Source organism: Brachionichthys hirsutus, chromosome 11, assembly GCF_040956055.1.
Source record: "Brachionichthys hirsutus isolate HB-005 chromosome 11, CSIRO-AGI_Bhir_v1, whole genome shotgun sequence".
Lineage (NCBI taxonomy): Eukaryota > Metazoa > Chordata > Actinopteri > Lophiiformes > Brachionichthyidae > Brachionichthys > Brachionichthys hirsutus.
This window is the reverse complement of record NC_090907.1, coordinates 12,169,355-12,187,575: the sequence shown is the minus strand read 5'-3', so window position 1 is coordinate 12,187,575 and position 18,221 is coordinate 12,169,355. Positions and strand designations below refer to the sequence as shown.

At 51.5% G+C, this 18,221-nt stretch overlaps 1 protein-coding gene across 1 annotated transcript; it reads right to left on the bottom strand.

Moving 5' to 3' along the window:
* Window positions 1–908: 908 nt before the first annotated feature.
* On the bottom strand, window positions 909–5,745 carry LOC137901769 (septin-5-like). Its single transcript, XM_068745811.1, is given in 13 exon segments — window positions 909–1,158; window positions 1,272–1,434; window positions 1,508–1,604; window positions 1,717–1,818; window positions 1,894–2,011; window positions 2,320–2,454; window positions 2,526–2,649; window positions 2,758–2,844; window positions 2,953–3,049; window positions 3,315–3,599; window positions 3,602–3,625; window positions 4,037–4,138; window positions 5,599–5,745. Coding segments are annotated over 13 exon segments (1,731 nt in total).
* Window positions 5,746–18,221: the final 12,476 nt, after the last annotated feature.

Below are 18,221 nucleotides of genomic sequence, written 5' to 3'. Positions count from 1 at the left end.
TCTATTGTCAAGTTTAAATGCTCTTCAGACAGAAATAAGAATGGGAGTTATCTAGGGTGTGTGTGTGTGTGTGTGTGTGTGTGTGGGGGGGGGGGGGGGGGGGATTTAACACAAACAGACATCAGCTGTGTTTTATCTTCAGTTACTTTAATGACAAGTATTTACAGTACCTGCATGTTAGTAAATGAAATACGAGGAAGCTGAAAAGCAGGCAACGCCGTCTAATCGTTTTTATTCTCATGTTTAATCTAATCAGGACAAACGCTGTTGAATTTACTATTTATATAGTATATAGTATTTATATAGTAATGATTTATGCCTTATTTCATAGGAGTGGAGTGGGCTGGACGTCTAAACCAGGGTTCTGCCCATAATAGAATCAGGAAATGTCTAGTTGAAAAGCTGTGATTTTTTTACAGTGTTTTCTTTGCAGGGCTGCTGCTTCCAGGGTTTTGTCGACCTTTCACCTTCATTAAAGGTCCCATATTATGAAAAACTCACTTTCCCATGTTTCTACACTATTCTGGTGATTTTGGGTCATTATCAAACCCAAACAGCAAAAACAAAGCATCCAGTCAATCCTTCGTAGGTCTCCATCTACTGGTCGATCTCCGTTCCTACTTAATATGTCTCCTTTAAATGCAGAATCTATCGACTACACTTGAAGTCAAAACTGTAAAACCTTTTACTCATTCCCTAAATGTCAAACCGGATAGACGCTGCTGTAATTCCTCTTGAAACGACATCCCGTTATTTGAGCATTCTGTTCTACGTGGTTCTTCACACAGAACCGCATAAAGAACCTCTAACGGTCCGTCGGAGCCTCACCAACGCGCCGGCGTCACGTTTTGCGAGGCTACTCATCGTCAGCCTCAGAAAGCGTGAGCCGAGCGAACCATGGGAGACGCTCAGAGAGCTTCGTCGCCCTTCGCCAGGCGATCTGATTGGCTGAGCTGATCGGCTAACTGCTGACGGTCAGGACTCGGCCCGGACTCGCCCCGGCGGAGGCGATGAGCGTCCCGCCCGTGGTCGTCGCGCCGTACCTCCTCGTCTTTCTCTCGGATGAGCTTTTCCGTCTCGCTGTCCTGTTGTCTCGCCATCGGCACTTCGGGCGCGGCGGGGATGTGGAAGTCCGTGCCGCTCTCCCGGGTCAGCTTGCTGCGGAGTTGTAGGACAGAGAATCAAATGTGAAAGGATGCAGAAGAAGAAGAAGACATTTCTCTGTCGACTCTTCCCTCCACGCAGCGACAGACTGGCGCGTCGTCGCGTACTTGCGGTTGCGCTCCTTCACCACCATGCGCGTCATGCTCTGGATGCAGTGGGCGCGGTAGTTCTCGTAGTGGGTCTCTCGGGTCACGTCCTTCAGGTCCTGCATGTGCGTCCGAACCAGCATGTTCCTCAGCTTCACGAAGTCGCAGTGCGCAGAGTTCTCCACTGCAAAGCGAATCACGCTCAGCGTTAATCAGCGCGGCAGCGCAACGCGCGACCGGCGCCGGGCGCGGCGTACCCTCGACGATGCCCCAGGGGTAGAGGCGCCCTCGCACCCGCTTCCCCTTGGCCTCCACCACGGTGTTGCTGCCGATCACTGCGAAGGGGATGCTCTCCTAGAGGAACGCCAAAGAGAGGCGCGTGAGACGCCACACTCGGTCCGCGTCCACGCCGCCGGTGGAGAACAGAAGAGAAGCAGAGAGGAAGACGCTGCGTGGCAGCGCTCACTTTAAGCTGGAAGTCCTGCTGCTTGAACTCCTCGTCTTCATCGGAGTCACAGTCTGGGAACTGGTAGATCTTTATGCCCAACTGCTCGATCTCCTCCCGGATCTACGGAGGGATCACGAGTTGATTCGCTTACCGCCCGAGCGGCTTCTCTGGAACCAGAGGCGGCGTCAGCCTTACCTTGATCTTCTTCTTCTTCACCTCGGTGGGGGTGAGCGTGTCGGCCTTGGCGAGGACGGGGACGATGTTCACCTTCTCGTGCAGCGCCCTCATAAACTCCACGTCCAGAGGCCGCAGGCTGCAAGACCACAAAACGCACATGAGGAAGAAAGAGGCAGGAAGCCCCTGAAACGTTTCAGCGGGAGGGAAACGGATCTTTACTTCACTATGATGAGGCGCCCGCGGTTTGTCTGAGCGGTTTCACCAATCAGCTGCGCCCCGGCGTAACGCCTGAAGATCGCCGACAGAGGGCGCAGCTTCTCTTTACAACGGCTTTCGAAAAGCACTGCGGCCTTCGTTTGATCTGAGCCGAGATTCAGCGCTTGATTCAAAGTCCCCCATATGAGCGCGCACGCGACGCACGAGGACCGCGCACGGTCGTCCTACCCGTGGCCGAAGGGGGAGATAAAGTAGAGGCAGCAGTGCACGCGGTTGTCCTGGATGTTCTTGCGGTTGAGACCGCTCTCGTCCCTGAAGTACTGCTCGAACTGCTGGTCGATGTAGTCCGCCACGGACTTCCAGCTGCAAACACACACACAGGACATCCCGTCTCCCGAGGACACCTGCCGCCGCACCCGAACAGGGACACGTACCATTCCGTGTTGTTCACGGCGTCTCCGAAGCCGGGCGTGTCCACGATGGTGAGCTTCAGTTTCACGCCTTTCTCTTCTATGTCCACGGTGTGTTTGGTGATTTCCACCGTTTGCGTGATTCGCTCTGGGGGGGGGGGGCGAGACAAACGACGCACTGTTTGAACCGCAGCATCCGGCAAAAGAGAACGCGTACATGTACACACGGTACACACGGTACACAGATCGTCTTCACCTTCGGCGTTGAGCAGCTTCCGATCTTTGTAAAGGTCCGTGAGAAAGAGGCTGTTGACCAGGGTGGACTTTCCCAGGCCAGACTCCCCTTCAAACGAAGGGCAACACAGCAGGTTTAAGACCCCGGGGGGGTCACGGGGTCACGGATCTCCACATCAAATGTTTGCTGATGAACCAACGAGGATCGAGGATTTACCTGCGACCATGAGCGTGAAGTCGAATCCCTTCTTCACGGATTTACGATGCACCTGGTTCGGCAGCGTCGCGAAACCCACGTATTCCTTGTCCTGGTCCTGGAAGGGAGAGAGAGAGATTCAGTATCCGGGGGGGGAGGGGGGAGCTCACATATTCACCAACGACAGCGTAGAAACATTCAAAACGGGTGTGAACCATTTCAGAGATGAACAAAATCCCACAGATAAAGTGCCGGCGACGGAGATCCAATCAGAACCGGGTCCGTCAGAACAAAACGACCTCCGTCTGAACTCTGAACGCGAGACGCAACCACCCGGATCCGGTTCCTGCTGGCCGGGTTCTGGGCCGGCGCCCGTGCGTTACCTCGTTGGTGTCGTACGGGTCAAAGCGACCCCAGGGGCTCCTGGGCCGGGTGGGGCTGACGGGAGACGACAAGTCAAACTCCACGCCGCTGCTCGGTGGCAAACTGAGGTCAGAACCTGAACCCGACTCCACCCTCCCCGCCAGGGGGGGAAGCAAGTACGACGGGGCGTGGGGGCCGTCTTCGCCCTCAGCCTCCCCGCCTGCATCACGAGGCTCTTGGCCGAGTTCGCGGTGGTGGGCGTGGCCTCCCCGGTGGTCGGGGTCGTGCCATAATGCTCTCCACCTCCCGAGTCGTCCGATTGGCTCAAATGCTAGAGGCGGCACGATTAAAGGGGGGGGGGGGGGGGGGGTTCAGGTGAGAGCGAGGGGCAGAAGGAAAGGTGGGCGGGGTTCCAGAGGGCGGAAAAGGCGCATATTTAGAAAAAAGAAATAAGAAATACTACAAAACTGCTTCATTGCTTCTCATTCTTACAGGATTTATATTTATAAAAGAAAGCTGCGTGTAGTTTATTAACTGTTTGACCCCCCCCCCCTCCCCCCCTACCAGCTGTCTTTCAGCCAAAGTAAAAACCAAGTGTAGCTTTCCTGAAAGAGGATATGGAGCCATTGTCCGTATACTGGTCTCCACTTACCACAGCTCGCCCAGTAACAAACCATCACCAACCACTGAGGCCATTAAACTTTAACAGGGGAGGGGGGGGGGGGGGGGGGGTCGCTGGTACCTGCTCAACATCCTGATCCCTGCTGTGATTGGGCGACTCATCGGAGGAGGAGCAAGCCTCGTGGTCACTGTCCTCCATCGAGGCTGCAGCGCACTCTGCAACCTCCAACCAGAACGGGGGTTTAAAGAACAGGAACAAAACGACAACAGAAGGGCAAGTGAGGAGGAGGAGGAGGAGGAAGAGGAGGAGGAGAACCTCGGAATGGAGGTTGGAGAGCAGGGAGCAGCACCAGATGATGGTTTCAGACGAGACAGAAGAGGACAAGAAGATAAAAGATAAATGATCAAATAAAATCACACATTTACCGAAAGAAAAGATTAGTCTGCCGAACAGACAGGAATGAAGAAAAGCGTGGAAGATTTCAGAGCATTGACCCGGCCTGACCCCGGCCTGACCCCGGCCTGACCGTTCTTGCTCTTGTGGGTCAACTTGGGTTCCGTCTTTCTCTTCTCCACCCGTAACGTGGCTTGAGATGACTTTCTGTTGTGATCTGGAGCTACAGAAATAAAAGCAGGTGGAACTGAACGCTCGCGGTCCAGATGACGTCGGCGCCAGCGGATCAGCGACCCGCGTCACGGCGGAGACGGAAGCCAGACGCTGCAGGTTTGATGGAAATCCAAGCCCAGGAAGACAAATCTCCACCCGGACATGTCTTTACCCGACTGAAGGATTTCTCTGCGTTAATCTTCAATCGGGGTTAAAAACGATTCGCCACATCGTTTGTGCTCAACAAGTATTGATTAAGCTTTAATGCTGGGGGGAAACTTTAGGAAATCAGTGACCCGTTTCCTGTGTTCCACGCAGAATCAATCTGTAACGGTGGCGCTGACCCACATGGAGCTGATTGGTCCGTTATAAAGCAGCAGCAGCTTCGTAGCAACGGAACCGGGTTCGCTCTGAATGTTGTAAAAAAAAGCTAAAATCAAATTCGTCTTCAAAAGCAGCAGATCTGGAATCACAACTTCCACGCGCGTAGAAACAAATCTGAAGCCTTTAAAAAGTAGAATCTAAAGGTTGCATCACGCACCCCGTCCTGCATCAAGCACCCCGTCCTGCACCCCGTCCTGCACCCCACGCACACCGTCCTGCACCCCACGCACACCGTCCTGCACCCCACACACACCGTCCTGCATCACGCACCCCGTTCTGCATCACGCACCCCGTTCTGCATCACGCACCCAGTCCTGCACCCCACGCACCCCGTTCTGCATCACGCACCCCGTCCTGCACCCCACGCACACCGTCCTGCACCCCACACACACCGTCCTGCATCACGCACCCCGTTCTGCATCACGCACCCCGTTCTGCATCACGCACCCAGTCCTGCACCCCACGCACCCCGTTCTGCATCACGCACCCCGTCCTGCACCCCGTTCCGCATCACGCACCCCGTCCTGCACCCCACACACACCGTCCTGCACCCCACGCACCCCGTTCTGCATCACGCACCCCGTCCTGCACCCCACGCACCCCGTCCTGCACCCCGTTCTGCATCACGCACCCCGTCCTGCACCCCACGCACCCCGTCCTGCACCCCGTCCTGCACCTGCACGCAGCCTCACCTGTGGAGCTTCTACAAGCGTGTGATCCCTCGTTCTCTTGCGAGTCGCTCTTCCTGCTCTCCTCCAGCAGGCAGACGAACGCAGAGACGGGAGGCTGCAGCATTTATACTCCGGCCTCGCAGAGGACACGGCGACCTTCAGCCTCATCGAGCCGCTCAGTGCCCGAGGGATCCGATCGGTCGCATTGATGAGCCACAGTCACACATCAATACATCTAAAGCCCAGCCAGCACGCAGCAATACAGAGCTGCGTGTTCTGGAGGTTCCTCCGTCACACACAAGCAGCTCCTCTTCATCCTTCGTCGCCACTCACTGAAGCTTTTCCACCAACGCAACGTAATCCAGATGGAAGTCTGACCGATACTCCTCCTCACACGACCACGGGGTCCGAAGCCGACATATTTAGAGGAGATGCTATCTCACAATGCAAGAGCCCGATACATTCTGGATCCACGGTATCACATGGATCCAGATCAGACTGGTATGTGGAGCGTCTCACGGAGGCGTCAAGGTGGAACGTTCATCCAAGAGTGGATCCAACAACGGTAAAGGATCTAAATCTGGTCGGAACTTCTCGAGTAATCCCAAAACAAAAACGATCAAATAGGCAAGTGTGACGGAAATACCTCCTCCTTGGTGCAGGAAACAAGGTCACCCCGAGCCCTGAAAGGTCACACCCGACTCACGTGTGTGTCTGGTAAGAAACGAAGCAGCTCACTAATCACATTCACTTCACACAAAGTCGTCATGACTTAAGCCGGGAAGCCCGATCGGAGCATGAAAGCTGCTGCATTCGTTTAAGGTCGGCGGTTCTGTCGGAGCAGACGGTTTATACCCGATGTGTGTGTGCTGCAGGTTCACCTGTGGAGGGTTAGGAAGACAACACGCCGACAACAAGAACATACCTCCGTGTCACCGTTTGTCGTTGCCATGACAATCCTCCAGAACCGGCGGTTCTGCAGAGCAGAGACGGAAAGCAGCGAAAAGGCCTGGGACAGCAACTCCCTGGTGCCACTTCTTTAGTTTCAGAGCGCCCCGCGTGACATAAGCACGCCTACTTCCCCCGCTCCACCAGGCGGACGGCATCCAGTGTCTGTTCCAAAGGCTGGACCCTTACACTGGAGGACGGGCCCAGGAGGACAGCATACCTCCACTGTCCTGCTGGAGGTACAGGTACACTGTCCACCAGTCTACCTCTGAAGAGACGACAGTCTGCAGCAGCAGCACACACACACACACACGCACGCACACACACACACACACACACACCGTCCCAGCGACTCATCGGAGCCCGACTCTTGCTAAACCACAGAGCTGGAGCTCTAGTTTTGTAAAGGGGAGACCACGTCCGGGCTCAGATCCCACACGAAGGACACGCGTGTGTCCGTCCAACAAGCCACACGGCGGGACAGTCTCAAGACGAGGGCTTTAATGCATGAACAGAATTAACCACGGACGAGAGAGTGCAGGAGGAGAGGAGGGTGAAAGACAGGACGTTACTTCCTGTGAGGAAAGACGGTGTCTGGGGAGAGGACATCAGGACAGCGTTGATCCTCTCTGGGGGGGGGGGGGGCATCATCAGGACGGTGATTATCACGGAGCGTCTGAAAGGGCTGACCCTGATTTTGATAGAAGCTGAATCAGCCGAATTTTCATCACTGTGCTACACAGAACATGAACCCGATGTTGGAGGCTGGGCAGCGCCACCTGCTGCTCATGACTGGGAAGGACAGCTTGACCTTGTTTAATGATGTGCAGACAGTCCCTCAGAGCAGGACCAGGCACCTCCTACTGAAGTCTGCCTATCTGCCAGCGTCCAGCGTCCCCGGAGGGGACGTCTCCTTCATACCAGAAACTAATTGATGAACGGACAGCTTCCCTTCGGGGTGTTCTTCCCGTCAGGGTCTAAGTGCCACAGACGACACTCCGTTTCTCAATAAATCTGATTACTTTATATTTTATGTCTCAAACCGTGACTTTGTAAACAAACCTGTGGCGCTGGAGACAGACATGACAGGAGAAGAAACTAGGAACGGTTGTTTCCCTACACTGTCTGAGAAACTGGATGAAAAGCCTGAACTGCAGCGTAACGTGCAGCAGAACATGCAGCAAAATATGCAGCAGAACATGCAGCGTAACATGCAGCCTAACATGCAGCAGAACATGCAGCGTAACATGCAGCCTAACATGCAGCCTAACATGCAGCGTAACATGCAGCCTAACATGCAGCCTAACATGCAGCAGAATATGCAGCCTAACATGCAGCCTAACATGCAGCAGAACATGCAGCGTAACATGCAGCGTAACATGCAGCCTAACATGCAGCAGAACATGCAGCGTAACATGCAGCCTAACATGCAGCAGAACATGCAGCGTAACATGCAGCCTAACATGCAGCCTAACATACAGCCTAACATGCAGCAGAACATGCAGCGTAACATGCAGCCTAACATGCAGCAGAACATGCAGCCTAACATGCAGCCTAACATGCAGCAGAACATGCAGCCTAACATGCAGCGTAACGTGCAGCAGAACATGCAGCAGAACATGCAGCCTAACATGCTGCGGCCGCTGAGGCCCTCGGGTCCAGCCCCTCCGAGGGAACATAAATATCGTTCAACAATGGCGAGGAACCAGGAACCGCTGGACCTGCTGGACTAACGCTTCCTACGCTTCCTACGCTTCCCCCTCCATTCAATTCAAGCTCTTTATCCGACACAGAGATTCCTGTTTGAAAGTAGACCAAGATTGTTTCCACCCTTTAAATGTTGGTGCAACAAAGACTCGTGTGGCTCTGGCGGTGAGGAATTCTACTAGAAAAACAAGAGGCTGTTCCAGATAAGATGCGAGACTCCCTCTGTTAATTTGAGTTCATGTCAATCACAGCCTAAATTACGATCAACGGGGGTGTCTGGAGAAACGCTGGATGCTGCATGAAGTCGGGGGGCCGAGCTGATCCGGACTAAAATCAGCTCCGTCTGCAGCGTCATTCCCAGCTGACCCAACATCCGTCACGAAACCAGCTTAGATTTAGCAGATTAATTTTGGAGTGAGCACGAAACAAATGCTCAAATAAAGAGGGAGAAATGAGGCGGCTACGCTCGTATGAACGTCAAGTCTCAAATCGTATAGATCTGCATTTTTCCATTTGTAATCTTTTCCAGCAGTTTTGGGAAGTCTGAAGTGGACCATTAGGGAAATGGCCTGATGGAAGCCGGCTTTATTCCACCACCTTCGGCAGAACTGTTGCAGGATCAGGAATAAACCACAATTTGAGCCCAGTTGAGAAAAGCACTGTTAGTGCATATTTAGAGTTGGAGTGTTGCAGAGACGAGCAGACGAAACACTCCCTTCGTCTGCTTGCCCCGGAGAAAGGAAGGAAAGCCGCTTGTTGTGTGGCCTCACGCCTGCGAAAGCGAACTCCAGAGCATCCAACATGAACACCAGAGCAGCGTGCACGATGTTTGGCTCCTGCTGAGCCTTACCGTGATGCTACGGGGGGGGGCTCTGGAGTCATGCTGCAGATCAGCTGAAGCAGCGTCGGCGTGTCCGGAGCAGATTCAACACCAGCGTCTGGACTGGGCTTCCCGTGTGGCTGAAACTTTGGAGCATTACTTTAGTAGCACGATCAGAGCTAGTTGAGCCATCTTAAAGTGGAGCTCGGCCCCCCCGTGCTTGGTTTGATGTGTACCAAATGCAAACATGTGACTCTGCTGGGGGAATAAATTGGAAGCATTAAGCATGACCCCAGAGCCTTGGAACAAGCAGCACATTGTGATGTGCAGCTGCAGCAGGTAACGTTCCTAAAGCAGCTCCACAGGAAAGACCAGTCGTCCACCGGCCGGAGGCGCGGCCGGCCAAACCCCCGTCTGCATGCTCACGTAGCTCCGGATGCTTTAGCCTGCGTGCTAGCTGACTGCTAGCTGACTGTCTGAAGGTGCGACTGCACCAGCGAGACGCGAGATAAATCCAGCTTTGCTTAAAGTGTTTCAGAAATACATCCGTTTCCAATTTAATGCTTCAAAATGACAGTCGAAACTGCAAATAAAATCACTCTGAAACATAATTAGGATATTAATCTGCACCAGAATCTTATTGTTGCTTTTATGTTGAATTTTCGCAACTGTCTGAAAAAACAAAATAAAAATCCTTAAAATGATCGCCGTAATGTTTGTTGTAACAATTTTATAACGTTGAGCCTTAATTTAGAGGTTTTTTTTTGTGCCGTTTCGTAAATTCCACTTCATCTCACATTTAATTTCACTATTTCAGGTAATAAATGTGCAAAACGCTGAGAACCGGATCAACAGTACTAAAACCCAACATCTCTGCCCGTGAAGAAGCAAACAGGAAATGGAAAGAGAAGGACAGGAAATGGTATTCCTCCGTCTGAAACCATGTGGCACGCAACCAAACTTCAGTGAGGAAGGGCCGGTACTTATCTGCCCCCCCCCCCCCTCCCACATTTGCTCTAACTCATATGGCCTCTCAGGAGGAAGAAGGATTTACGATGCGTCGTATTGAAGATGACGTCTCATCCCAGAAAGTTCTTTTGTAAGACACCAACGACCCAAGAAGGAGCCTCGCCGCCACGCTCGTCTTCAGCGTGCACGTTCACCATTATCGACACCGTTATAAAATCCATCCCATCATCACCCAACAGAGAAACTGCCGTTTGAGATATCTGAGCTGTGAATGAGACGTTTCACGCAGATCCTCCCGGGCCGTCCGGCTCCTCTCGCTGGCGACTCGCAGCTCATCTGGGACGCCATCGACAGACGAGACAAGAAGCTGAGACGGACGCTCCAGACACGCCCCACATCTGTTCCCTGCGAGGCTCGGGGTGATGAAGCTAGTGATCAGGTTAGCAGTGGGGGGGGCGTTGGAACAAGAACATCTGGAGATGATGTGGCTTCATTCCTCCTGAACAGTCGCTGCTCTCAGTCGCCGAGGAGCCGGTCCCCAGCCGGACCCGTCAGCGGCCCCCAGAGCCAGAACACGAGTACGAGTACGACAATTCTGCTACTGCTGGATTAGGATTGAGAAGTGAACATCAGCTTGAGACTTGCATGCTCGACAGATGGCGCCGCGGCTTCTGGGCGGCTCCAGGCTGGCCTGGGTTCCGACACATAATTGTCCCCTTCCTCCTTCCCCTTCCATCTGTTCTCCTCCTCCCAGATGTATTCTGCTTCTCTAATCTCGATGCCCGAACCCACCGAGAGTCACCCACACACACAGACACGCACACACACACACACACACACACACACGCACGCACACCGAGTGAACGCGTGTGAAACCGGCATTGAAGAGGTTTTGTCAACATGCTGCACATCTGGAATGAAAACGGAAGCCCGACTAGACGTAGATGAAGAGTCTCTTCATCTACAACGAGACCGTCACTCAGGAGAACATGCTGCAGGAAGAGTTGACGGGGAATGCAGACGGCCATTATTAAAGCGCGGCGGGAGGAAGGATAGATAAACAACTCCAGGAATCCAGCTGGAATACCAGAGCGGGACGGACAGACACACAAAGGGGGGGGCGCTTGCTTCTCCACATCATCGCCCAAACGTCCCGGCACAAAGCAGGTGCCAGCCGCGCTCAGAGAGCACACTGACCACCGTTTTATAGCAGCGATACTTCGGGACGGTCTCCATGACAACTTAGAACTCCATTTTGAACGCTTGACACGTTTCAGGCGTCTGCTCTTGCGGTTCTGCGTAGGTGTGCTTCACCTGCTACACGGCAGCAGAGCGGCTACCAGAGAGCCCGAGGGGCCTCTCACTGGACGGCGTGTTCGTCACAAGACAGTTTGTCTTTTGGTCCTCGGTTTACGCAACGTTACAGCGGAGTCTTCAGGGCCTGACAACCTTTTAAAGTAGGTTTCAGAGTAAAATGACCCCGTAGTCCTCTGACAGCAACGATGACACAGCCGTGCTTCATATAATTAGAGCTCCAACCTTATTACATAAGCGGATTAAAAAAAAGAAACTGAGGTGACAAGGAACAGACGTAAAGACGGTAGGACTTCAGGTACCTCGGGTCAGGTGTGCTCTGTGAGACAGTGGTGAGGACAGCCATGATGGACGGCTTAGAGACAGTGGAGAGGACAGCCATGATGGACGGCTTAGAGACAGTGGAGAGGACAGCCATGATGGACGGCTTAGAGACAGTGGTGAGGACATGATGGACGGCTTAGAGACAGTGGTGAGGACAGCCATGATGGACGGCTTAGAGACAGTGGAGAGGACAGCCATGATGGACGGCTGAGAGACAGTGGAGAGGACAGCCATGATGGACGGCTTAGAGACAGTGGAGAGGACAGCCATGATGGACAGCTTAGAGACAGTAGCTCTGAGGAAATGCTCGATGGATGTTTGGATTTAGTGCCATAAAAAGTCAGGAAATAAGTGAATAAAACATGAAAGTGTCAATCATGTCGACGCCGAGCTGAGATTCGTAGCTTCTGCATGAAGATGGACTCTGTCAGAGTTTCTCCTGGAGTAATTACACTCCCATGATGTCTGGAACGCCCGTCGTCTCCGAGGCCAGCTTAATGGAGAGATGGACGCTGCTCAGGCGGCCTCGGGGGGGTTGCGTTTCACGGTCGTTGAGCAGCAGGGGCTGAACCTCGGAGGCACGATGTGTGACATTAATGTCGTCAGAAGGAAGTGGGTGAAGGGCAGGAGAAGAACAAGAGAGGGGGGGGGGATGCTCAAAGATTGATCAAGCAGCAGGACGAGTTTCCCCCGTGGGCTTGAGAAACTGGTGGCGGTGGCTGATGACTCTGTAGAGACTACTGAGGCTGCTGAAACGATTAACGAGACTGGGCAGGCAATGCAGAACGAAGACAGCAGCGAGGCGATGAAGATGTTTTATGTTGAGACTCAATGAGAGGACGGAATAAAAGAACCCAAATGTGCTCCGAAACAAAGCTGCTTACGAAGCACAAACTCTAAACGCACGCGGCAGCCAGCCGCCGGCTCCAAACGCCAATCCGCCAGATGTTCACAGTAAAGTCTCAAGCAGCCGAAAATAGGCGAGCGACGCGGCACAAAGAGAGGGAGGCGCGTTGTGGACGGGACGGTCCCGCTGCGTTCCTGATGGATCTGTGGGAAGTGAGGATTTCCTCTGCGTGGGTCACGGCGTCCACACCGGGTGGCCCGGCGGCGCCGTTAATCCGGTGGGACCTTCATCAGCTGAGGAATCAGCAGTCTGCTGTCGACCTCGGATCAAATCGGCGTGTGGCTGTCCAGAGTCCAGATGTAGGTGTGTGTGTGACCCGTGTGTGTGTGACCCGTGTGTGTGTGACCCGTGTGTGTGTGATCCGTGTGTGTGCGACCCGTGTGCGTGTGACCCGTGTGTGTGCGACCCGTGTGCGTGTGACCCGTGTGCGTGTGATCCGTGTGCGTGTGACCCGTGTGTGTGATCCGTGTGTGTGTGATCCGTGTGTGATCCGTGTGTGTGTGATCAGTGTGTGTGTGGTCCGTGTGTGTGTAATCTGTGTGTGACCCGTGTGTGTGTGATCTGCGTGTGTGTGACCCGTGTGTGTGTGATCCGTGTGTGTGATCCGTGTGTGTGTGATCCGTGTGTGTGTGATCTGTGTGTGTGTGATCTGTGTGTGTGTGTGATCAGTGTGTGTGTGATCCGTGTGTGATCCCTGTGTGTGATCAGTGTGTGATCCGTGTGTGTGTGAGCCACGTGTGTGTGATCCGTGTGTGAGTGACCCGTGTGTGTGTGATCCGTGTGTGTGATCTGTGTGTGTGATCCGTGTGTGTGTGATCCGTGTGTGTGTGATCTGTGTGTGTGTGACCCGTGTGTGTGTGATCTGTGTGTGTGTGATCCGTGTGTGTGTGATCCGTGTGTGTGTGATCCGTGTGTGTGTGATCTGTGTGCGTGTGACCCGTGTGTGTGTGATCCGTGTGTGTGTGATCCATGTGTGTGTGATCTGTGTGTGTGTGTGATCCGTGTGTGATCCGTGTGTGTGATCAGTGTGTGTGATCAGTGTGTGTGATCAGTGTGTGATCCGTGTGTGTGATCCGTGTGTGTGATCTGTGTGTGATCCGTGTGTTACCATTCGTTAGCCGTGCTCTGCTAATAGTAATAATCCAGTCAGCCACATCCGTGATGTAAGAAAGTCTAGAGGTGACATTAATGTGCTGCATTCAAACCCCCAACATCACAAGCGAGCCGTGACGGGCAGCAGTCCAGACAACCAGCGGGCACCAGTAGGACACGCCCGTCTCCCGGCACCGACGTCCTGCTTGTTAGGACGTTTACGTGGATAGAGATGAGAGAAATGTCTCATTTCTTTGGAGGGACGGCTTCTTCTCGCTCCCTTCCACTGGAAGCAGGAATCTGATTGCTGACTTCAGTCTGAATTCTCATGCGAGCTCTATTTATAGCCCAGACACCCACGAGCTGAAAGGCTCTGGAGTCAGGCTCCACTTTAGTCTGGTTCTGGATGGACCGGGCTGTTCATTAGAAAGAACAACACGTAGAACCGCCTCCTCGGCTCATCCAGTGCAGCCGTTTGTCTCCGTTTATGGGACAAAAACAAAATACAAAGACGCTAAAAATACTGCATCGAGTCCCAACATGGTCGACACGCATTCAGTGTCCCCGCCGAGATGAGACCCGTGTCTCAGCGGGCCGATGAACCGGCCTTCCACCATTTGTCTTGGATGCTAACGCCGCTGAGACAGGGGGGTGGTGGGGGGGGGCACCCTCTTTGGCACGACTCCCAGATAAACTGGGCAGAGACTCCCAAACGCCGCTACGCCACAACAAAACTGCTAATTCAGTTTGAAAACGTTTGGCTACAGAAGACGGGACGGTATTCAGAGCGTAGCGGTGGACTGAGCAGCAACCGAACGCGGGGACGGACGTCTCACTGTGGACCGGGACGTTGTTTAACGGGGACAAAGATTAACCCGAGGCTCCTTCGTACGACGCAGAGGCGTTGGTGCGAGGCTTCCTTCAGAAAGGCCAAAACGTCCCACACACCCCCGACACTCGGTGAAACCAACGTCAGTGAAAAACGCGTTCTTTAAACGTGATCTTTAAACGTGATCTTTAAACGTGATCTTTAAACACGCGTTCTTTAAACGCGTTCTTTAAACGCAATCTTTAAACACGCGTTCTTTAAACGCGATCTTTAAACACGCGTTCTTTAAACGCGTTCTTTAAACGCGTTCTTTAAACGCGATCTTTAAACGCGACCTTTAAACACGCGTTCTTTAAACGCGTTCTTTAAACGCGATCTTTAAACACGCGTTCTTTAAACGCGATCTTTAAACACGCGTTCTTTAAACGTGATCTTTAAACACGCGTTCTTTAAACGTGATCTTTAAACACGCGTTCTTTAAACGTGCTCTTTAAACACGCGTTCTTTAAACACACGTTCTTTAAACGTGATCTTTAAACACGCGTTCTTTAAACGTGATCTTTAAACACGCGTTCTTTAAACGTGCTCTTTAAACACGCGTTCTTTAAACACACGTTCTTTAAACGTGATCTTTAAACACGCGTTCTTTGAACGTGATCTTTAAACACACGTTCTTTAAACGTGCTCTTTAAACACGCGTTCTTTAAACACGCCTTCTTTAAACGTGATCTTTGAACACGCGTTCTTTAAACGTCATCTTTAAACACGCGTTCTTTAAACGTGATCTTTGAACATGCGTTGTTTAAACGTGATCTTTAAACACGCGTTCTTTAAACACACGTTCTTTAAACGTGATCTTTAAACACGCGTTCTTTAAACGTGATCTTTGAACACGCGTTCTTTAAACGTGATCTTTGAACACGCGTTCTTTAAACGTGATCTTTAAACACGCGTTCTTTAAACGTGTTCTTTAAACGCGTTCTTTAAACACGCGTTCTTTGAACGTGATCTTTAAACACGCGTTCTTTAAACGTGATCTTTAAACACACGTTCTTTAAACGTGATCTTTAAACACGCGTTCTTTAAACGCAATCTTTGAACATGCGTTCTTTAAACACGCGTTCTTTAAACGTGATCTTTAAACACACGTTCTTTAAACGCGATCTTCGAACATGCGTTCTTTAAACACGGGTTCTTTAAACGTGATCTTTAAACACACGTTCTTTAAACGTGATCTTTAAACACGCGTTCTTTAAACGTGATCTTTAAACACGCGTTCTTTAAACGCGATCTTTAAACACACGTTCTTTAAACGTGATCTTTAAACACGCGTTCTTTAAACACGCGTTCTTTAAACGTGATCTTTAAACACGCGTTCTTTAAACACGCGTTCTTTAAACACGCGTTCTTTAAACGTGATCTTTAAACACGCGTTCTTTAAACGTGATCTTTAAACACGCGTTCTTTAAACGTGATCTTTGAACACGCGTTCTTTAAACGTGATCTTTAAACACGCGTTCTTTAAACGTGATCTTTAAACACGCGTTCTTTAAACGTGATCTTTAAACACGCGTTCTTTAAACGTGATCTTTAAACACGCGTTCTTTAAACGTGATCTTTAAACACGCGTTCTTTAAACACGCGTTCTTTAAACACGCGTTCTTTAAACGTGATCTTTAAACACGCGTTCTTTAAACGTGATCTTTAAACACGCGTTCTTTAAACGTGATCTTTGAACATGCGTTCTTTAAACGTGATCTTTAAACGTGATCTTTAAACACGCGTTCTTTAAACGTGATCTTTAAACACGCGTTCTTTAAACGTGATCTTTAAACACGCGTTCTTTGAACGTGATCTTTAAACACGCGTTCTTTGAACGTGATCTTTAAACATGCGTTCTTTGAACGTGATCTTTAAACACGCGTTCTTTGAACGTGATCTTTAAACACGCGTTCTTTAAACGTGATCTTTAAACACGCGTTCTTTGAACGTGATCTTTAAACACGCGTTCTTTAAACGTGATCTTTAAACACGCGTTCTTCAAACGTGTTCTTTAAACGCGTTCTTTAAACACGCGTTCTTTGAACGTGATCTTTGAACATGCGTTCTTTAAACGTGATCTTTAAACGTGATCTTTAAACACGCGTTCTTTAAACGTGATCTTTAAACACGCGTTCTTTAAACGCGATCTTTGAACATGCGTTCTTTAAACACGCGTTCTTTAAACACGCGTTCTTTAAACGTGATCTTTAAACACGCGTTCTTTAAACGCGATCTTTGAACATGCGTTCTTTAAACACGCGTTCTTTAAACGTGATCTCGGCGCTACGGCTTCCTGCCTGGAGCGTTTCTCCCCGTTTGTGACATCAGAGGTAAAGCCCGTTTCCATGACCTCACATCAGGACCCGAGGCGAGGCGACGCCGCAGAGACGCCTTTTTAACCGAAAATCAATCCTAATCATTGTGCAAGTGTTGCACGGAGCCCCTTCATCGGTTACACGTGTCCAACAGTGATTTTTTAAGCGTCCCCAGATTTGCATCATTTGATCCAATACATCAAATGCCCTCCACCAATAGAAACGCATCACAAACCGGCGCCTGACAGTCTGCGGCGGCGGCCAACAGGTGGACACCGGGGGGCGGCGGGGGGGGGGGGGGGGGGGGGGGCTTATATGATGCCTTTTCAGATTCCTTCAGCTTGTCTGGCAGCAAGAAAGGATTTCTGATTCTGGTCTTCCCTCTGGAGTCTCGGAGAAACGGACACAAGAGGCAGAATATCATCCTGCAAACTCTGAAAAGCCGTTCATGAGAGCCAGTTAAGTGTTTGTGGTGGAAACTGCAGCTAAACAGAAACTCTTCTGAGCCTCACGGGGGAAACGTTTGGGATTGTTTTATCTGGTAACTCTATTGTCAAGACATTTTATGGAAGGCAGTTAAAACAGCGATGCACTTGCTGTATAAAACAAAAACTTGTGTCCTGACTCTTTGCCAAAAATGTTGAATAAAAACAAAAACAAAAGACACACAAAGAGAAGCCTGAATGTGCGTCACGTCTGAGAGCGCCGCCCGGAGCGACCGGTTGATCGGCTGCAGCGAGCGGATGTCTGCCCGACGCCTTCTCAAAAAGAGACAGTAAAAACAAGGAAGCCATTAGCATCTCACCATAAGGTCAGCTCCATAAAGCATTTAGCGACGGGCAAGCAAGCTCTGCATCATCAACCTTTGGAGAGAGAGAGCGAGAGACACCTGTAATTAAACCCACCTCACACAGAGCAACAGTTCGTGTGTGGCTTCCTGCCACTCCAAGGTCTTTGAACACTATATTTTATATCATCACAGATTCATCTTGATTACCCCAAAATTAAGAAATACAGATAGCAGCAGCAAAGCTGGGAGTGAAAGGCAGCAGGGGGGGGCAGTGGTTAGCGCTGCTCCCGCGCTGAAGCCAGGCCGGCGGCCCGGCGGTGGGGCGGATGCATCTCAACATCTGCGTGGGTTTCCTCCAGGTTGCCCCCCCCCCCCCCCCCAGCAGAACAACATGCCACGTAGCTGAACCGGCGCCGATGCCCGGGGGTGTGAGTTTGGCTACGACTGGTTGGAGCGGCGATGATCTGTGATGCGTTCAGGGTCCTCCGCCTCTCGGCTTCATTAGTACTTTGACCAGTCGTACTTCCAGCAGCTGCTGTCGTGACATTTTGTATTTGGTGCATCAGCAGCAAAGCACGATCTTCAGG